This window comes from Ammospiza nelsoni, chromosome 7 (assembly GCF_027579445.1).
Source record: "Ammospiza nelsoni isolate bAmmNel1 chromosome 7, bAmmNel1.pri, whole genome shotgun sequence".
Lineage (NCBI taxonomy): Eukaryota > Metazoa > Chordata > Aves > Passeriformes > Passerellidae > Ammospiza > Ammospiza nelsoni.
In genome coordinates this window covers 20,767,138-20,790,262 of record NC_080639.1, presented here as the reverse complement: position 1 = coordinate 20,790,262, position 23,125 = coordinate 20,767,138, and the positions used below count along the sequence as shown (strand labels likewise).

At 37.7% G+C, this 23,125-nt stretch overlaps 1 protein-coding gene across 1 annotated transcript in view; it reads right to left on the bottom strand.

Annotated features, from left to right (window-relative positions):
- LRP2 (LDL receptor related protein 2) overlaps positions 1-20,527 on the bottom strand; it is a 110,519-nt gene extending 89,992 nt beyond the window's left edge. The window contains exons 1-4 of the mRNA XM_059475769.1: positions 20,311-20,527; positions 5,290-5,397; positions 3,261-3,383; positions 724-840 (exon numbers count right to left, since the gene is read on the bottom strand). Coding sequence (XP_059331752.1) covers positions 724-840; positions 3,261-3,383; positions 5,290-5,397; positions 20,311-20,404 — 442 coding nt within the window. The 5' untranslated portion in view covers positions 20,405-20,527. The remainder of the gene's footprint in view (positions 1-723; positions 841-3,260; positions 3,384-5,289; positions 5,398-20,310) is intronic.
- Between the last annotated feature and the right edge of the window lie 2,598 nt (positions 20,528-23,125).

Here is a 23,125-nt window from a genome sequence, read left to right as displayed (position 1 = left end):
CAATGAACAGACATGTCTGTTACACAGTTGGGGAGGTATTAGACAAAAGCATTCCTGAAAAACATGGTCTCTATTCTGTGGCCAGCTTTCCTTTCCATCAATATTCAACCTAGGCCAGAATTTAGGGAGACTGTCACCAGACAGGCAGCCCCAACTCTGGGGAAGGTAGAGAGAAAAAAACTACTTGTCCATCTGCATTTTGGTGATGGACAATATAAACAACTCATCTGAGTACAATATGACTAAATCATCTCCACAAGAAGCTGCAGTCTAGAATAAAATGCTTTTGAAGATATCAAATCTCCTCAAATAAGTCATTTGGGGTCAAATTTTGCTTTTCTGTACAGGCTATAACTACTACTGATTTTAAAAGTATGCAAAAACAACTTGGAAAACTTCAGCAAAGTTAGCTCCGAGTGTCTCAAAGCCATAAGACAACTAAACATGGTTGCCTTTGTACTGTGCAATATTAATTATCTTTCAGACAATGAGAAACAATATGATCTGATCCTGTGCTGACAGCTTGCACTTGAGTTCTGTGGCAACAGATCTGTATCAGAACATCAGCTCTAATACACAGAAGAATCTGAAATGAAACTCTTGTAACAAAAAGCATATTGTGGTCATCCTGTCTATCAACAAGCCCTTTAATCTTACAAATGTATTAAAATGCCCCAGAGAGATGAGATGAAAGCAGATCTCGTGCTAGGGGTGAACACTCACGGCAGCCTCTCTCATCCGTCCCGTCGGAGCAGTCCTGCACGCGGTCGCACCGGTACGCGCCCGGCACGCACTGGCCATCGGAGCACGTGAACTGCTGACTCGAGCACGTCCTCCCCGCTGCAACAAACAGGCACATGTCAGTCCTTCCTGGCAAACAGGGCTTCTTATCAGGAAAAATATTCTCCTTCCTCTTTACCTACTTCATCTTTCTCATAAATATCGGTGTAACGCTTTCTCCCCCTGTATCTTGGTGTACTCAAGAGGATTAAAGAACACTTGACAAGCACACACCACAGCATAGCTCTGGAGGGCTCCTGCAGACTGCAAGGTCACTGCTTTTCTCCACTGAAGAACTGACCTAGGTTAAAAGTACCTCCCTATAATTATTTTGCCTAAAACATTAAATTATCAATTCTCACTGATTTAAAGTTTTCTATAATTGTATTTACTGGGTCAAAATCTGTCAGTAGGTCCAAGCTATCAGTCAACTGGAATGTCACAATGTAAACACAGCAGTGTTGGAGGTAAGGCACTGTTTTCTAATACAGCCAGGGCCTCAGCAGTCAGGAATAGTTTGCATATGTAACTAATGGAGGATTGAGAATGATTATGTCTCTTCTCTTGACAGCTGTCAGGAAAAAGCAATCACATAAAACTGTTCACTTCTACTTTGACTCCACTACAGCTGAATTACACTTCCAGTTCTTAGGCAAACTAACACGAATCTGTGAAGATACAGTTGAAGGACAGGCTTACTACTAACTTTCTCTTCCCTCTGCCCCTGCACATTTGTTTCTTTCAAACTCATGTTGTTTCTCAACACCATTCCAGTCTATACATTGGCATCTTGTTATCTGCTGCTCTGCAGGGGCATTCTCTGCTGCCTTCTGTCAGCAGAGTTCCTAAAATAAGATCAGCTACTGGGATACTAGTGTCATGAGGACAAACAAGAGCACGACAGTCAAGTAAAACAATTTTCTGCATTTATGACTTCCAGAGCTGTCAGACAGCTTTCCCAAGAAAAAGTTTTAATATTTCAAGGTGAAAAATCTCTAGCTTTCCCAAACACTGAGAGAAAAAATCCCTTTAGAACAACATGGACAAATACCAGGAGATGACTCAAAAATGGCAGCAGCACAGTGCCACTGTGTAGATACTGACATTCATGATTAACCAGTACATGGTGAACAATGTTACAGTGACCCAGTTCCAAGGTCAAACTCAGAGCTTTTGCTCATTTTGCATTTTGTATCTACAGATTCTTTAGTTAAAACATAACCAGAAGTTCTGCTGACTCCTTCTCAGAGGAAGAGGGAAGCAAAAGGGAGTTATCTATCATTCAAAAATTTCCATCCCCAGTGGATTAATATGGGATCAAGATACAAATCAAAAAGCAAGTCTGTGAGCAAAATCCTTCCAAAATAAACATTTTAACCTCCCCAGGGGTTGGTGAGTAGCTCCAGAGCTGTTCAGTTCAAAGAAGTTATCAAAAAATTATACACACAATCAAAATGAAAATAAATTAATCTTATCTTTATCACTTAGAGTAAGTTCTAATACTAGAAAGGGCAGAAAAACCATCCTTCAGAACACTACATTTGTTCTCTTGTCTTATGCAATAATGCGGAGAATGTAATTTGGTGCAGTAATCAGCTCAATTCACTGTTCACCACTTTGGCATGTACTTATAGCCCTTCAAATGCTTAGTCATGAAATTCTAAGCCAGAGTAACATATTTTATTTGTCTATCAATACTAAGAAAAGAGCAAAGCCTATGGCTGTGGCAGTTAGGCTGTTAAACTATTTTCTTGACCTAAACTGTACAGAGAACGCTAAACACTTTACTTGAAAACAGCAATTCAGACATGAATAATACACTGTTTAGCACACTTAAAGTGAAATACTAATCAGAATTATGTTCTAAGTTTAAGCTGTCCAAATGATAATGAAAGACTAGACTCCCATCAGACACCAAGACCATAGATATTTCTCCCCTCTGAGTGTGAAGAAAGAATGGCTCTGTTAATTCTAAATAATAATGCTACCAATAGCATTGCTAAAACTAATGCAGTACTGGCCAATGTTTGCTGATTATTGATAATTCATCCTGTTTTATATACAAATATATTTCAAAGTCATCTAAAAATAATTAAATTTTGATTATAGATAGTTCTGAGATGCCACTGTGAATTTTGCTAGCCAATGGATAGAGCACATAAAGAAATATTTGTATTTCACCAATTTTTTAATGGTGAAAATTAGTAAACTTTTTATTAAGTATAAAACTAGTATACACTTTATATTTTTTCTCTTTTTAACTAAAAGAAGCATGAGTAATTTTCAGATTTCAAAACCTGGAGATATCTTTTTAGACATATTTTCTGTATTTTATCTACTTCAGAATACTTTATTTCTAGAAATACCACAGAGAGGCTTCTGTACTTACAGAGGGCTTGTTTCTCTATATTGTCAATATACTGCCAGTAAATTACATTATTTCACAAAGCTGGTATAACACTGGAAGTTAAAATACTCACGGCATTGTTGGTGTTCATCTGAGCCATCTTCACAATCCTCCTCATCATCACAAACCCATGACTGTGGAATACATTCCCCATCAGTGTGACACTGAAATTGATTTCCTTCACAGGTAGGTTGTGCTAGTGTAAGCAATGAAAAAAACTGTCATTTCACAGACATCTGTGAAAGCACTTTCAAAGATAATAACATAAGGGAAAAGAAGGTCTAAGATTCGAGTGTCAATGAATTGTAACTTCCATGAAACACATGACGCATTTAACAGATCAAAGAAAATGGACCGACCAGAGAGGTGAAAGTGGACCAGCAAAAGGATGCTCAAAGGCAAAATTCAGCTCAGTAAACTCCTGTATAGACTCTTCAGCCTTATATCCTCTCCTGGAGACACAAACTCCTCTAGAAGGAGACCCCAAAAGAGGCAGAGACCTTTTTTTTCACTGTTGTATAGTCACAGTAGCTTCCCCAGTCTCACAGGAGGTTGGTTCAACTGCTCTCACCCCACCTCTGTTGCTTTATCCCTGTAAGAACATGATCTCCCAAAACAAGCTCACAATTCTTCCCTGTGAATTCATGAGGCAAAAGTGAGGGTCAGAGCAGAACAAGCTGAATCCTGTTGTTCCAGCTCCACTCTGTACTCTTCAAATAGACAAACAACAGGGAACCATTAAAGAGAAAGATCAAAATAAGGGTTTGAAACTATGTCACAGCTCACTCCATCCCTAGTTAATACTCCAGGAAGAATCTCTAGTCCAACACAGTCCAGTAAACAGGACTCTGGCCTTGATCATCTCTGTTCTCAGGATTATGTTTCTGCAGAAATACAAGGTCAACTTTGTGCTCATGGGATGATATGCAAGCACAAATATCAATTTAACCAAAGTGTGAGGGAGAAAATTAAAGCAAGTTGTAGATTTAGAGTTGAAAAGTACAAAATAACATCAGTAGTAAACTAATTAGAGGGATAAAATTGATCACATACTACAGACACGTACTTCATGCATACTTTTTCCTGCTTCAACAACCAAAGAATAATATTTTAGTATGATTTGAACCTCAGACCAGTTTTAAACAATCTTGTTAGCCACTCATGTGCCCCACTACCTATGGTACATTAACATATTGTTTTTAAAGGACAACTAACTCAAAAAAATGAAGTTTAATTTTAATTACTGCTGTGGGACAACACCATTTTGTTTTGCCAGTTTAGAGGCATCTTCACCCAGGACTACACAAGCTTTTTTTGGACCTCAAGCAACAAATCAGACTGCCTAGCCATGTCAATGGCCTCCAATTTTTACATGGGTCAAGCAGCAAAAAAATAACAGGGTAAAAAGAATAGATATGAATTAGTCTCACTCCCTATCAGCTGAAGGGCAAAAATTGGCCTAATCTGTAAGTGGACTGATAATTGCACCAATCCATAAGACTCAAAGAACTAGAAAAGGTAAAATACCAGCAAATTCCCAAAAACAGACTGTGGAGGGCAATTCTTCATTTTCACAACTTTTCCATTCAGAGAATCTTAGTGCATGGATATTACAGATCATGTGAATAAAATTGTTGCCCGTGAGCTGCTGACACAGCACAATCAACTCTAGACAATTAAACATTACTCTAGTTTGGGCACAGTAGGTACAGTTAGTTGTCCAGAGTCTGAAAAATCCAAAGATTTTGAGTACAAGTGATGCTGGTGGTAGCTGTATATACATCCAATATTCAGGATTACTACAGTAACAAAATACAATTAATTTCTACATCTACTTAGAACATTAGTCATAATATGAAACTGCATTATTGGGCAGTCAGATTTTTAAGAAAAGGTTAAAGTCATGTTAGAAGCTGAGCACTACTTGATTTTCTGTGTACCAAAGCCAAACGAGCTCATGGAATATGACTCAAATAGATTCTGGAGCATCTCATGACAACTCCCAATTCAATATTCACTCTTGTGCCATAGGTACAGTTGAGCACACTGGAATCTCCCATTTCTGGGATTACAAAGGAGCTGCTCTGTATGGTGTCACTTACGGCAGCCAGCTTCATCTGTGTCATCCGAGCAGTCTCTGGCCCCATCACACCTCCAGTCTGCGGGGATGCAGCGACCGTCGCCACAGCGGAACTGCCCCCGCTCACATCCTGCGCCAAAACACCGAACACACAGCTCAGCAGGACAGCCACATAAACACACCGTGACACTCAGCAAGAACTCTGGTTTATCCACTGCCTTGCAGCATGGAGATTAAATGATGATATGAAAAATAATAGAAAACATACTACAAAAATATTTAAATATATATATGAGTTCTACATACCCAGTCAAACAAACAAAAAAAAGCAAAGAATCATCTTCAACTATTACAGAAATCTCAAACTAAACTGCTAGAAAATTCCAATAATTTTAGTGTTTGTATATTATACAAACAAAACAAAAATAGTTATAAAAAAGGAAAAAATAACCAAAACAAGTCTCAGAGTACATACACTACAGAAACCTATTTAGCAGGAATGTATCAATTTTAAATTCCCAAGCAGTATAGACTTTAAATAAAGGTGGGACATCATTTTCCACATTATATCTAAGGGCTAAATATGCTAAACATTAGTGCTCTCCCAAGTGTATGAGGATTTAAAAACATACAATAATAATTCCCTTAGCTGATGTGGAAATCTTGTTTCAGTGGTAATTGCTTGAAAGCATAGAAAAATCTCAGTTTTGTTTTGCTTTTTAATAATGCCCTCATACTTAAAATATTTCCTCTGAAGTACAGGAAAGCATGTCTTGAGTCAAGATTTGAATAGCAAATAATGTTTTAAAAAATTAACATTTCAGACATTTATGGCTGATCAAAAGCTATCCTGCTGTCATTCTCTCCTGCTTGATCTACTAAGGATTAAGAGCTGATAAAGAAGCATTCATTCCCAGGTGCAAATGCAGCTGGATCAGTCCTTTATTAGAGTCAACTAATGAAATCTCCAGTCTATAGGAAAGAGAAAAGGCCCTGTTTATGGCCTTTCCTTGTGACTACAGCCTCATAAAAAGGGAGTGAACAGTTTTATAGATCCTCAAAACAATAAGCTACAACATAATTAGGTTCAAGAGAGTTCTGTTTCATGTTAATCTGTTGTCAGCACCTCAGAGAGGGGAACACTGAAAAAACCTGAAGTAGTAGCAAAATCCAAATCTGAAAAAAAAAATCCCATTTCCTGATTAAATTAATAACCACATAATAAAATCACATCTTTCAATTCTTTTGAGTGATCTGTCCAGAGAAGATAACCTCAGTATACATAAAGCACAACCACCTATTTTCTGAATTTATGATGACATAAATAACACGCTACCTAACTTTCATGTAAAACCAGGCATATCAACACTGTCACATAAACACAGTTAAGTGATGTATTCCTCAGGGATATAGGCAAGCTCCTTTATGCAAGGAATGTTCAAATCTGATTGTCTGTTAGTGACACCCTGATTTATAATGTATCCTGCAAATGGTCAAAAATTTCACTTGGATAAATGGTGGTACGGAGTGGTACAGGAGTATGTTCACCCAAATACCTTCTATAGACTAATGCATGATGGTGGTTGGTGGTGCAGGTCTGGGGTTGGTGGTGCAGGTCTCTTATCAACTACCTTTAAAACACAACAACCTCCCTTGCAAAAATGCCCTGAAGGAATGTACAAGTTCACTCTGGAATCCCAGGCCCTCTCCCTGAATTTTGCCCTGCAAAGCAACATTTTCATATGAGATTAGCAGTTAAAGCTCTAAAAACACAACATATAACCCACCATTTATCAATTGCAATTGCTATGCAAAAAAATTACCAAATCTTCTTGTATAGTTTATTATGGCTATTTAAAGTTACTTACTTAAAAAGGAAGTTACAATATAGAATCAAATCTGCATCCCCATAAAAATCCCCAGGATTTTTAATGAAACATTCTTATAAACAAGCAATATGAGCTACTTGCATATTATTTCTAAATAATAACTAGCTAAAAAAAAATTAAGCACTATGTACAACAATCATTTATTCTGCCTATCTTGTATTAAGTTCTTATAGTTAACCATACCCTTATAGTGATTAAAATGAGGTGATAATACTGATAAACCTTTTTAAAAGCAGTATAAACACAGCAGTCTTTGTACAGTACCAGAAACGGTAACTGAATATTAACAGACAACCTGCAAGTCACATAGTTCTGTTACTCTCTATAATACTTCTCAGAATTACAATTTAAGATGCTCACACCTCTACACAGTAAGCACCATATCCATGTTTATTTATACAATTCTTCAGCAGACCTGTTACAATTCAGTTAATTATGGCATTAAGCTTCACAATGTTATCTGCTGTGCTCACTTATAACCGAAGGCAAAGAGCTCTGAAACACCTACAAATGTTATGAAAGACTAATACTTCAGTTATTACTGTTTTATATTATCTTTAGAACAAAGAAAATTACCTAGCAGATAATTATGTTAATTCATTTTAAAAACCAGTATTTGAAAATCAGTAATATGAAAGAAGTAAAAGTGATCTGCAATATTGAGGGCACTTCTCACAGAGGTTCTAAAAAGCTAGTGTTTCATCTGTGAGCAAAAATAATTCTAACTTTGATAAAGGAGAAAGTAATCAGGGGAAAAATACATGATTACAAAGTTACTGCTACAAATACCCAGGAGAAAGAACTAGAATGAAAGAAAAATAACCATGTCAGTAATAACCAGATTTGGTATATTCTATGCAACATGAGCCTGCAGCACCTGGGTTTCAGCAAGAGTAGGGAATGTCAGAAAAAAAGGGGCATTCACTTGTTTATTGATATTATTTGAAGCTTCAAGTCACTGAAGAATTAGTAATCAGTAGTTTTATGGAAGGTTTTCCTTTCAATAAATTTTTGTGTTTTGTTTAAACGGTAAAGTAGCTCATTAATCTGTCAGAAATTACAAAATAATTATACTAATGAACTAATTTCCACAGAAATTCAGATTTACTCTGTCAAATGTTGATAGGAAGGAAATAACCACTGAGTTTAAAAATGACCAATAAAGTAATCAGTATTCATTTTCATGTTTAAAATTTGCTAATAGAACAGAATTTGGGTGACTTTTGAAAGTTCAAGTTCCAGAAATTATTGAATTTTTGGTGTTGCTCTACTAACTACTATAATTTAGTTTCAGTCTTCTGACTATGATTAAAGCACTACTAAAATATGGGCTAAAAAATGCATGGCAGATCTTAGGAATCACATCAGAACATATATACATAAAGAAGAATCTCTCGTCATTAACAAAAATAATTTTGAAAGGAAAAATTGGTTTCAAATGCTCAATATTAAGGAAAACACCAAAGAAATAACAAATATATGATATTGGCTTTAATATAAACCAGTCTGATACTAAAATTGCAAAGCAAAGATCAGAAGCATTACTGGAAAAATGTAGATCAAAGTACTGTTTCTAAACTTCTTGTTATACTTACTATCTCGGTTCTTCATGCTAAATTGGTCACTGGAATTTATACTGTTCTCTGTGTCTGGGATTCTCTTGCAAGAGACTCTCAGTGGATGTTTCAGATTCAGAATTTGCCCAGATAAAACAAGAAGGCTTATGTTACTAGCTCTGGAAAAGCTGCTGGCAGAAAGGTTTTGTCAGGTAGTCATTTTCCCCTGGAACAGACCAACATACTAGTGACTTTATCAGACAAAAGATTGAGCTAATTACTAACTAAACACTTTTAATTTATTAAAAATAAGTGCATCTTCTACCACTATTCACCTTATTTTTCTGCAACAATTGTTGCCTGCATATGAATGAAGTACCCTATGGTAAACCACTGCCAAAGGCAAACCCCACTGCCATCGGGACGGTACTCAACATTCACACCACTAATGAATGTTACTCGATGTCACATGAAGGCACAGGGAATTCCAGCAGAAGAGAGAGAAGTTAATAGCGTCACACATTTCTCAGTGCAATGCTTTAACCCATAGGGCCACAGTCTCCAACAGGAAGGCATTCCCCTACACACTCTCAACCTCCACTGGGCTTCATTTCATGTAGAAATATTTTATTTCAGAATTAAAGCTAAAATTCAATCCTTTTGTATTTTTTTGCCCCAACATTAAAACCAGAATGCTATGTTTGGCTTATAACAGAACCAAAACAGCCTTACTCTTCACCCCTCTGTGTTACTTTTGACTCCTTGCAGTACCTCCCTGAACAGTTCTAGTCTTGTGTATTATTTTCATAGATTTTCTACCTGCCTACTTAACCTTGAAGTCCCTCACACTTTTAACTCGGACTACACATCTTCTGAATTACATTTGTCATCCACACATTAAGGGCCATGACTGCTCATTCTGACTACATAGAATAGGCCAAAACCCCTCATTTGTTCTTCCTTCCTTGTGCTCACAATGCCTTTGAGAACTGCTAACACTTCTTTAGCAGTTAAGTGTGAATGAAGAATTTAAAGTAATGAGGAATGTATTAAGCCCAGGGTAGATTGTACCACTCTCAAACTGTCCACTCAGAAATCAAACTTACACTGCTGCAATTACTTTACACTTCAGGAATCAACACTCTCAACAGATTTTTGCATCTAAAAGAGGAATGTTCTTCCAGGCAACATTTTTTCAGCTGAGCACTTAACACTTGTAATACATCTTCAGATTTTCAACAAGTAAATGCAAACAGACTGTGCATTACAAACCTCTTCCACACAAAATTTACAAATAGAAAAATAAGTGACAAGCTCTATTTTCCTCCCTTTCTGGCTTCCAAAAAAGGGTGTTCTCTTTTCCATTTGGCCCCCAAACAGAGCAGCCCACTCTAGGGGCCTTGCAGGTGAAAGAATCCTGAATAATCATCTTCCATAGACTTTGATGTTAGATTTTTACCTAGCTTAATTACATGTCAAACAGCCTAAGGTTTTGGAATGCTCAAGGAGGGAAGGCTGAAATTGTGGAAATTCTGCTCCTCCCCACTAATGTACAAAGAAGCAAAATTCAAATTTTAGCTTATTTTCAAATAACACCCTATGATACTATAAAGTAGTATTCTGCTAGCAATTATAATCAGAGAATGAGCAGATATTATTTAATAGATAAGAAAAATAGAATCTGATGAAATTATGCTGACTTTCATATATCTCAGCATGACATTTAACCTTCAGTCTTTCTACACTCTTTAAACTTCACTACATTTAATACAAACTATTCAGATTTAAAAAAAAGAAAAAAACAACACAGACCACACAAACACTTCTAGGTATTACACAAGGTAGTAAAAGGTTTATCTGCAGTTTTCAAGCCCTTGCAACACAAAATGTATTTTGTACCTACATATCTCTAAAGCAGATTGAAGAAGTAATTTTTACTGGCAATATCAACAAAAAGACAGTACAAATGTGCATCTGCACCCACTTCACATGACTGCAAGTTCTTTATAGACAGATTGATAGGCAGACAGAGGACTAGTCAAGGGACAATCTGAGGCAGAAAAGCTGAAGTGCCAGATATACAGCAATGCATTGTTAAAAGGGAAGTGTAGGATTTCTTTTACGGAATTATCATCCAATTACATATAACAAGATTATTATTAGTAAAATAGCATCTACAGACACAGCAGCTGATCAAGAACTCCTTGTGCCTTGCACGGTACAATCAAGGGCCATGCCCTGGATAGTTTGCACAAAAAGACAGGAGGCTCTTGAGCTCCCAGGGTGCGCCAATGGCAAGAGGCCAAATGGGCCTGTTCTTCCTTCCACCAACACAGATTCATATTTTATTTTTAATCTGTCAGCACTCAAAAAAAGTCACAATATAATATATGAGAGGCACACTCTGTTTTGCTGGTATGTTTATTAGACAGTACAAGAAACAAGGCACATGTCAGATTGTTTGGGGGTGGGAGGCAAGGGGCAGTGGTGGAAATGAAAAAAGACTGAACTTGAAGCAGAAGATCTGGTTCTTCACCAGTACCAGCTGGACTTATTTTTGAGTAAACCGCATTTTGTGTTCAGCACAATGACAGGTATCAGAAACTATGATAAACAAGTTCTACTCTGACAGGTAAGATCCAGTACCTACATTTGAAATTTTTACTTACTGATTTATTTTTTTCAAAAAGCACGACTAAAAGTGAAAATATTGTCTTTCATTATGGACTTAGCAATACCATGTTTGCTGCAGCATTAGCATATTTTTATGGTTTGCCTTTACTTGCCAAGCAGGAATAAAACCCAGCAAAATCTACATTTAATTTTGTGCCTTGTGTCTGCATGTTCTTGCACATACAGATATTTGTCAGCTAAAGCAATTGTTACAACTAAAGCATCAAATATCATTTTAATTATGCTCACATGCAAAATCTTTGATAAAAATACTTAAAATCACTGTACTCAATGTTAAACTATTTGTTTTCAGTTAATACAGTTATAAAAGGGCTATAGATTAATTTCTGCTAATACCCCAACGTAAATCCAAGAATTAAAGAAATTCAGGATTTTAATCTACTGAAACTAAGCAGGAAAGCTTTCCTGCAAAGAAAAAAGGGTTTAGGTCTCCTGCAGACAACAAGTTCAAACGAATGACACTGTAAATGCTTCCTAGCAACATTAAAGATATTCATAATCGTCATCTCCTCTACCTTTCAGTTTTATTAATTGAAAAAGCAGCAAAAAGACTGATAAAAATGGAAATTGTTTATTAATTTGTTCTTAACAAATCCATTCAATTTATTGTCTTCAATTTTAAGCCTGAACCAATAAAGAGTACAAGCACTCTTTTTTTTTTTTTATATACACCACATATGGACCTCCTAGGGAAAAAAAATAATCAGTTCTAATTTTTTTTCTTAAGGCTCTGGTATTCAGAACAAAACAACAATGGTTTCTACATTACCACTTTCAAACCAATTATTCTGGGAAAAGTTAAAAACAATTAAGATATTCTCTTTCCAAATTATTCACATTGATCCTAAATGTAAAACCCAACCTTATAAATTTAAAACCATGACAGTTTATTTATCATACATGCTAACAAAAAGTACATATCCATACTATGTATATTTTCTATCACACAGTACTACAAACAAAATAATAAAAATTAGGTTACTTTATAATCTTGTTTCAACTCACTTTTTTAAAGCAACAAATAAACTTTTCCTATCTTTTTAGTGCTATAAAAAGGCAGGAATAAGAAATAATCCTTTTAAGCAAGGACTAATTCTCATAGACAGGAGGTGATACTCCTTTCTACTGATAAAGTAAATATTCTTTATATTGAACAGACCAGGTTCCTTCTTTGTTTAAGTCATTGACAAATTTCTTGTACTTCAGTGATAACTGAGGGTAAGCTATTAATTTTTTCTTGGACACCTTCTTTAATCTAAACTGCATATAAAGTACTTTACAAGAGGACGCTAACAAAAACTATTTGTACTCCTTAGATATTTTAGTAAAATTATTATCTCTATGGCCAAACTCAAGAGAACCAGTACTTGCAGTGCTGCTGACAGATTAGCCTTCTCAATATAAAAATGTTTCAGACATTACATGTTAAGAACGTGTTCTGCCTTCAACTGGAAAACCCCACCCAGTTGTCTTTACATGAGGCGTCTTAATCCACATAAACCAGTTGGAACTGTGTTAGTTGGAAGGGGAAGCAAGACTGTGGATCTCTAGGGAAGCATACACATCCCAGCTCTCCTAAATCTTAGTAGCTTCTTTTTCATGAATGGCACATTAAGTAGGCAAAAATCTGTTCTAATTGACCATATGACATAAAGAGGAAGAAGAACATGCAAACATGTAGAAATAAAGACAGCCTCAGTTACTCACTGGAGGAAGCATCCCAAGCATTTTCCTAAGAATGAACCTTGATAATGGCCCCAAGGCTGCTGCAGAATAACAATTTGGTAACAGAAGGTGGGGGGGAATATGACCAAAAGAGGCAAATCCTCAAGACTAGGGAGTATTTACAACTACATAGTGTGTGGAAAGTGAGGGGGAAAAACGTGCTTCAACAACTTAGAGAGAACATGTACAGTATATATCAGTGAGAAAGTCAGATGCAGTAGCAGATGATAAAACAACCCTCTCAGGAAGCTTTTATCGTTTTGAAATCCCGTATAATTTAAAAAAAAAATTTACCAACCCGTGTGCTGTTTTTTCACAAAATTAGACCCCATGCTGAGATGATGACCTGCATTCAATTCTGTCATGCTCTCCTGAAAGCTGATGAGTCACTGTAGCACTAGGAACTGGCCCCAGTAAGAGCCTTCCTGCACAGCTCATGACAGTGAAATTCTTTCATTTTTGTATTTCTTTTCTGCATCACTGCTAGAATGAAAATGGCTATGCAACATATAACATTTTGCCAAATTATAAACCTTACTGTAATTTTATTTTACCAGTTATTAAATGAAAAATGAAACCTGCCATGCAAAAAATAAACCACTTTCCTTTACAGATAATAAACACAGTAAGCACATAAAATGAAAGTTATTTCTCTCTTCCCACCACAGAACACATATCCACAACAAAATTCTTTAGCATCATACCAGTATGACTCTAGATAAAAAAAAAAAGACAATTTAAACTGTGTCCCAAAGCTTCACAGGGCACTAGTCATTTTGCACAAATTTCAAAAATTGGAACAGTTACTCATTGCAAACTAAATGTGTGGGATCATTGTCAGAAAACAGAACTGATGTGTCAGTACAGAACAGACAGACCACATGCTACAAGCATCTAGTGTGCCTAGACAGACATTCTAATGCTGCTTACTCCTGTCCATGACATTGGGAAGCACATCTATTCCTTTGGATGCACTGACACATCACATTTCTCCCTTATTCAGTAGTGACTCTGTTTCAGTCAGAAGCTAATGGCTGGGCACTCCTTATCCAGGTTCCCAAAAAGGAAATTCCATCTTGCAAAGCAGGCCTGAGTAAATGATGGATCATAGAATCATAGAGGGGACTGGGCTCAAAGGGACCTTAAAGATCATCTAATTCCACACCTGCTGCCAGGATCACCTGAACTGAAACAACAATGTTGACTGATGTGCTCACAAAAAATGCAGTTTTATCTTAAAGAACAATGAAAATGTTCTGAAACTGTTCTGAAAATGAACAATAAGAATTAAATAATCCTTTGGCTGTTTTGTTTTTAAGTAAAGCATATTTTTTTCTAGTTTTCGGTTTAAAAACTAATTTAAGAAATCCTTTTACACAAATAGCAATATTAATGAGTGTGCCATATTAAAAAGATAGTCCTTGAATTCATCAGAATAAGATAAATACAAGAAATATCATCTTCTCCTGAAACATTACTCTTCCTGTCAATCCCAATGGAAGTATTTTACCAATAATTTCCATAAGCATCCAAAATCTATAACTCTCAGATTTACTCACCCATTTTGACTTTTTGAGGATGCTTGATTCTGCTGTGACTTCCCTTCATTAGTGGCTGCTGGGACACTATATTAAATAATTCTTATTTTAAATAATTTATAAATTATTATTAAGACATAATAATTAATAAATTAATATTTTAAATCATTATTTAAATTACATCAGCTAAATACTCTAAGCAGCATTCCAGACACAGAGGTTAATAGTAGGGAAGAACTTCTCTAGCTGGTATAGCTGAATAAGCCCTACACCTGCAACATGCTTGGAAACACAAAAGCATACACGTTTTGCACCCTATGTCCTTACATCCAGAAGCAAGCACAAAAAACTACAGCAAAGGCATACACTGTCTCCCAGGTATCTCAGTGGTAACACACAACATACAAATCACATTGCTCAGAGGACTGCAGGCACTTGCCTACAGGTCTGCAAACTTTAACTTGGAATCCCCTCCTCATAGCAATCTCTCCATCAGTCTTTCACAATGTCTGCTAGAAGAAGATTCCAACCATGCCTGTTATATTGCTGTCCAGAGAGTCAGTATGTCCACACAGCCTGTTTAAAGACAAGAATTTTCTTTTAACAGAAGATAAAAACCATTACCTGGATTTTAAAAACATCAGTGAATGTATCAGTTCCTGGGATATCTTGTGGACTATGCTTTTTTTTTTTTTTAAGAGATGCCACAGAACACAACTAAAGCCCCAGCCTTCTTGGTCCAAAAAGCATGACCCAGCAATCCCCATTAAAGGAAGTCCCAATTCCCCATTCTCTGACTTGAATGCAGGATGTAGTACCATGACCTGGCTGTGCAGGAAAATAATTGGGCAGACACACTGCTGCTGTAAACCGTGCCCTTTTGCTGAAGATCTGGCTTCTTGATTGTAAAACAAAGGCAACTTATTAATGTTAAAACTATAAAATAGAGCAGGTCATGGAAACAGAACCATTTCAGTCAACTTTTATATGTTGTTTCATTAATCCAAAACAAAACTTCTAACAGCGCTCCTTTGATCTCTAATCCACTTTCAGCATTGCAAAACAAAGAAAACATTAAAACCCCTGAAACCAACAGTCAAAGCTTAAGGAATACACTAAAGGCTATCCATTTGATTTAACAGTTCTATGCTTACTCATTAAACTTATTTTTTTTCAACTGTTCTGTAAGTGTACTGAATCAAGGGAGAAAAAAATTGTTAACAAGAATTAACACTATCATAATGAAATGGACTTCAAAATGTACCTCAAACAATGAAGAGCTATTTAAAGAGATGTTTACTCTTCACTGAATCATATTTTCTGTCTTAGATCAGTACAACTCAGCAACTTCTTTGAAATTAAAGGAATCGCACTGCATTGACTGAGAAGAAACCTTGTTATTTTTTCACCTAGAAACAGCTCAAGGTATTTTTGAGATCATTATTATTATCAAATTATATAAATAAGAACTTAAGTAATTTTAAAAACAGCTCTTATCTGCCACAATCAGTGTAAGCTATTAAAAAGAAACTGACAAATTATTATTATCATCACTAATTAGTCAAAGTGGAATAAAAACATCCACTTCTCTTTAAATAGAAGTTAACCTGTAGATTCTTAATTAGAAGGGACCTTTAATGTTTTTCAACAATGACAGCTTCTAGAAAGTATAAGTTCCTTTGAAACATCCAAAGTACTATATGGTTCCAGTGTCTTTTAAGTAGAGTTCCGAAAGAGAAGATACAATTCCTGCTTTAAAAAGTGATAGAACAGTGACTCAAGTTACATATTTGTCTATCTGAAAAGTTATCACAACCACTCAGATCTAAAAATAACTATTGTAGAAGACTGAATCGATTCAATAACATAGATAAAATAAACTACATCTGCAATGTGCCTGCTTGCTGCTCAACTAAAAAGAAGAGTATTCATATTTAGAAGGTTCAGTGTTAAAGTATGAGAAGTTAAAAGTGCAAGAAGTGCATGGAGGAGAAAGGCTCCAAACAGTACAAGTGATTTCATGTCAACCCAGGAAGCCCAAAAGGAAAATAATTAAAAGGCTGTAATGAAATTGCAGTCTACCTTTACCCCAAATGAATCTTTGTTATTTCCTGCAAAACACATGGCAAGTAAATCTGGATTAAAGTCGGATTTCATTGCTCAAATTTCCAATCAGCTCAATTTATGAAAGAAGGTTTTGGTTTGTCTTACAGGGAAATAGAAGCATCGCACACATCACACATTTATCTTACTTGAAATCTCCTTGGATTCTCTGTCTCTGTTTGTCTTCACTCCTGTAGCTTAATTATTTACTGTAATTCTAGCATTTGGCATAGAACCTAGATCTAACCAGGTGTCATCCAATTACTGCTTTCAATATTTAACTAAAATTCTGGGATTTGACCCATTCTTTGCTTTAGCTGATTACTTTGCAAATACCTGATATGCTTTACTGAATAGAATACAGAAAAAGAGTGAATTATTAAGAAAATTCAAGAGATGTACTAGAAGTGGGCTATTCATTAAAAAGAACAAAGAAAAAAAACCCCAAAACCCCTGTTAGTGCACAGAAAAGGTCATTAAAATGTGAGAAGACGATAACGTGTTTCACTGACAGATACTTGCAAATTGTCAGGCCTCACGAACTAAACCAGTTTAGAAGCCAGGTACATGGACATGCACTGCAATTTGTGCTCTTCATTTTGTGTCAGTACATCTCCCAGAGAAACCAATACAATTGTCCTAGTGCAGCATTATGAATTGCACAAAATCTAGTAAATTGTATGTCAGGATCGCATCAGTACATTCCTATTTCTTGGCATCCCTTTTTCCCTTCTCATTACTTCCAAATCCTCAGTCACTCAAGTCTCCAAACTCTAGGTCTTGGCAGGGGTGGGATCTTCCAGACAGGCTTCTCTCATTTAAAAGTGTGCAGTGCTGTACAAGGAGGTATGAACAGTGACTGACCTGTCGCCTGTAGCAATGTCACTGTACATCATCCTACAGACAAATGAAATAGTTTTGAGTGAAGACAATGTCTAAAAACCATTGAATTATTAATTTGGAGATTGAACTATTACAATGCCTTATGGAAAATATATTTCTCCATGACTTCTTGATAGAACTGCTGTACCTCTTCTCTACTTGGTCTTACCATACCTATTTCTTAATGGCTTGCCACACTTCATGCAAATATTCATTGTGATTTCTGATGTACCTTATCATACCATATGAATTCATTCTCAGAATGAATTCATTCTCAGAATGAATTCTCAGCCTTCATTCTCAGCCTAATAGAGACCTCATAATGGTAACAAATTTTAGTCATATTTGCCTGGGATGTATCAAGCTGATCATTTATCACTGCAGAGGTGCAGGATACAAACCAAATTTGGTGCACTAACATCCATCCATTGTCTCTAGTTTATGGCTGAGTGTAAAGCACTTTGATATTTTTCAAAACAAACAGGAGCAATAGTCCCGTGATGCTCCTGCTTGACACTACCTTCACTTAACTACATTTTAGATTCCAGTTACACTTTTTTCTGGCAACAATTACATCACAGACAGCAAGACCTATAAAGGTTAAAGAAACAGGCTCTGTACTGCTGGCAATTACAAAACACAGCATTTTTATTCTGTTTATGAGCACTATGGTTACTCTCAGTAAAAGCAGAATTAGGTAAATCGAGGAAGAGTATCATTTGAGCAAGTCGTTAGGTGAAAGGAATGTTCTAGAAACATCCATCCTATATTGAGAACACTCAGATATTGCCAACAAAAATCTCAAAAAACATCAGTGAAGTGAGTTTGGAAATATTGAGGATTAGGCAAGATAACAGATTTTCACCATATTTCTTCAAAGGCTTGGGATTGCTTTCATGGTTCTCCAAATTTGCTATTGGAAATAAGAGTCTGACATAATCTCAACATTTAAGGAACTGTAACTTAAGGTTACCAAATATTTCATTATCATAATCACAGTGCAGACAGAATTGCTATTCAGGTATTTTGCTACTATCAGTCAGTCATTACTAAAATTATACTGTTTGTTTTCCACAGTTATTCTACTGTGGAGGCGGGGGAGGGCAGAATGGGAGAAAGAACACCATAAAAGTAAAAAAAATTTTGTACTTCTACTACTTAGGGATACTAGTTCAAAGACTCTCTCTGCTTGTTCTGTCATGTCTTTTAACAGATACGTTCTGGACAATCAAGCAGCTGTAGAACCAAAAAAAATTTTTTTTGATCTGTACTGCAGGTTCCATTCTATCCAATGTAAAATAATAATGCATAGGATTAATTCTGCCCAGTGTGACCTCCTTGGCTGGAGTTTTTGCAGGTCTCCAGCACATTAGCTATCTCTTATTTCCCTGTTCATAAGTGGGAGCTGCTAGCAGCAGTTGCTGTATAATTACTTAGTTGATTCTGTCTAAGGAGCTTAAACTAAGAGTTGAGCAAAGAAAGCAGATTAACAATTTGAATACACACGTAATACACAGACACCCACAGAAGCAGCAGGACTGCAGGTCACTACGCGGGGCGGAGGAATGCACTTTAGCCACTCTTGCTCCTACAAGACAGGCTTGATTTTCAATGCAAGGCAATTAAAGAGCGCGAAGAAGGGGAAGGCAGGAAGATGGGCTGCAGTCACAGCCGGAGGGAGCGCTTGGGCACACGGCTACTCCATCCCTAGCAGCCAGATTAGCACCGGAGGAGCGGCACTCAGCCTGCTCTGCCAGTCACATGCTCCTCCATGTCGCCTAGCAACAGTAAAGCCCAGAGAAAAAGTTCTCCCTCTCTCAACTTCAAATCTGCGTCTGAGACCGACTGAGGGGAGCTTATTGTGCTCCAGACTAAGCATCTGTTTCTTTCTTATAGCCTTCTGTAAATGACCACATACACCACACGTACGCAAGCAGGTCCATGCAGAAAACCTCCTTCCCCTCGGCCCAACCTGTCTACGTGCAAGTGCTGCAGCCCGTGCACTCCTCACCAAAAACAACTCTAGGTACAATTTTAGTGGTCACCGAACCAGCCCTTGGAATGCAGGTGAACTCTGCTCTGCAAAACCACCCGTATTTCAGTAGCAAAGAAAGCACAAAGATCACAAGGAAAAAATGCAAAAAGTCTGGGGTGATTTTTTCTTTTTCTTTTTTGGCCTTATTCACAGCCAGTAATCAGCACTCACAGAACAACCTGCCTGCTTGCATTTCCACAAAACCATGAGTTTAGACCATGGAGTTGCAAAGTCTGACATGTCCCTCAAAATTTAGCCACATTTGTGCGCTGCTGTCTTACACAACTAGGAAAAAAAAAAGTTTGTACAAACCAGAAAAACAATCAAAGGAGGCATCCTAGGATAACTTAAAAACAAGATGAAGTGAAGCTAAAGAATCGGTGGTGTTTGCAGTGCTTTTAAGGCGCTACTTACTTTCCACAACAGAAACCGACTCCATCAAATGACTCCTGGAAAGAGCCAGCTGTCTCCCCTAGCTATTAGAAAGAACTCCTTGAATCAGCGCCCGTTAACCCTCTACTTTCAGACACTTTGGTCTTTTTCTAATAAAAGTCCCCGGAATAGGGATATGCTCCTTGCGGTGCAATTCCCACTCCGGAGAGGCTGGAGCACAGCGCTTACCTTGGCAACTGCCCTGCATCATGCATGCAGTGAATAATATGAGCAGTTTGCAAGCAGTTGCTGCTCTTCCATCCATCCGATGATGAGGTTCCATCTGGGCTGGGATGCTCCAGCTTCCTCAGAAGCTGGCTCCTGGCCTCCGGGGTGCTGATCTGCACAGCAGCAGCACAAGGAGCCTGGTGTCTTTTTCTTATCCTGCTAGTTGCAGAAGAAAGGCGTGTTCGCCTGTTGAGACATCGCGTTTTCTATAAACTCCCACCCTCCAGACATTGCATAAAGCTCTTTATACCCGTCGGCCCCGGAACCAGCATGAGGGAATCAGGCACTGCTCCAGGCCCTGCAGCCACAGGCTGCCTCTGCCCCTCCTTCCACACTTTGCAGGATCGCCGAGATGCTTCCAAGAGCCTGCACTTTGCTGACTTCGTATCAGAGTCCATTGGTGCTCTATTTCATGTGCTTATCTCTTTGGAGTAGTTCTGGGAATTGCAGGTGGCAAGTGAAGTATGTCACTGGTTTTAGTGTCCCAAAGGCATGCTCCAAAAAAGAAAAAGTATTTTTGATAACTCTGAAAAAAATCCAACATATACTCACCAGTGCAGAGGTAAAGCTTAGAACTTAGAAGTCCTCACACAAATACTATGAAAGGAAACTGTAGGTATGAAACTTACTTTTGCACTTTCTTAGCAGATAAAATCAGTTTGGTAAAGTGCTTTGGCTGTGAATTCTCAAGATTATCAGCTAGAGACATGCTTCTTTAGTTCTAACTCTCCAACAGTGTGTGCAATACACAAAGAAATATCTCCTTGTGTTTTACTGCTGCCATTTCAGGAACCATATACCCACTAACAAGGGAAGAGCAGTATGTAGGATCACAGAGAAAAGATAAAGACTAACTTCAGGCTGGAATGCAGCCCCGGAAAAAGGACAAACATTTTGGAGGCTTTGCTTGCAGGATCAGAAGCATCACATATAAAATGTGTGAAGTTAAATAATTTTTTTATATTAGTCAAAAATAGTCTTTCATGCAGGAAATTTAGTTATACCTAGCTGTACTTTCACACATACACACACACATCAACAGTGACTACTGTGCATACATATCATGGGAGAAAGATAGGTCTATTTGTCTTCCAGGAGGCTCTGTCAGATTAATTTTAATGACACCACCTTTATAAATACCACATATCTTCTGCATTAGCATCATGCCATGCTCATTATACTGAAATGGCTGTTTGCTGATGCTGCAAAAGAACTTAAGCAATATTTCAAACCTTAACTCTTCTTCTTTTAGGCATGGATTGCAAGTTCAATAAAGGGGTAGAGGTGCCTCTGTTGTCCCTGCAGAAGTTGCACAGGAACATGTTGCTGCTTATTAGCAAACTGTGATTTCTCTCCAGGTCCTGTAGGACGCTAATCCCTCTAAACCTTTCCGTAAAGGCTTTCTATCTATCAAGATAGTAAAGAGGGGGGGTGGGGAGAGAAGATGTGGAGCATAGGCTTTTGCAAGGTTGTGATTTATGCAGGTTCAGGGCTGTTTGGTGTAGTGGTACGACACAGCACCGGGGTCAAGCCACAAGAAACACTGGGGGCAGATCAGAATATTCAATTAGCTTCCTGGCACCTCTGAATCACAAAGAGAGGATAAGATCTCTCCATCACAAGATCCAGAGCTGCCGGGGGAGGGGGAGACATGCCCTCTTCAAATCTCCCTCCTCCCTCCCACCCTCTCTCCTTTCACTGTAGGGGAATAGTGCCTGAAACATTCCTTTCTGCACGAAAGGTCTTTTCCTATTGTTGTTTTCTTTGTGTTTCAGTGTTGCCAACTTACTGGAATTCTTGTCGTGGTTTCACAGCAAGGCTCAGGCTGACCAAACGGAACCAGCTGCGTTTGTGTATGGGGCCGCTGCTGCTTTAATCTCCCAGCAAGGCCGATGGGGAGGGAACGAAGGGATCCTCGGAAGGGAGCAAGCAGGTCTGCTCTCTACGGATGGGTGCCTGCAAAGCCAACACAGACTGACCGTACTTAATTAGAAGAGGAATTGTTTAAAGCAGTTCACACCCCAGCAACACGCAGAGAGGGCAAACAGTGCTTGAGAGCTGCACCCCCAGGCTGGGAGCTATGTGTATTATTCTGTCACTGTATGCTTGAAGTGACCTGGGTGCAAGCTTTGGGAGGCACCCACCTGTTTCAGTCCCTCACAGCTGGCAGCCAGAAGTGCTCCTGCCCCATTCACCATCACCATTTCTACTCATCTGTATTTGCCACAGGTGACAGGCTAGAAGGAGTCTCCAACAGGAATGGTGGCAATGCTGTTGACAGTGAGCTGAGATGGTGGGTCATGCCCTTCCCACCCATTATTCTTTGCACTCACAAGACAGAATTTTCATTTAGAGATATATAAACTGATAAGCCCAGATATGCTACTGCTGAATAATATTAATAAAGGGCCAGCACAAAACAATGCTATTCTTCTTTTTCCTTCATCTAAAATTTTCTCCTCTCACTTAACCATGGCACCTCATCATCCAACTAAAGGGACCCTGTCCTGCTGGACACCATTAAATGGGACTTCTTCGAGACTAGAGACATCAAGATTAGAATAAAAATTCCTCAAGGCTTTCCCATAACTACACCCAAAATTGCTCATGTGGGTGCAAAACATCTTTCTCTCATCTTTCTGTTGACTGTTCCTGTTGGCAGCTCATGACTTCTTATTGAACTAGACCTAGGGATTTTTAGTTGATCATACATGTTTAAGACTATGTCTGTTAGAAGGTTAGAGGGAGAAAACATAGGCAATGCTGTTGTTCATTG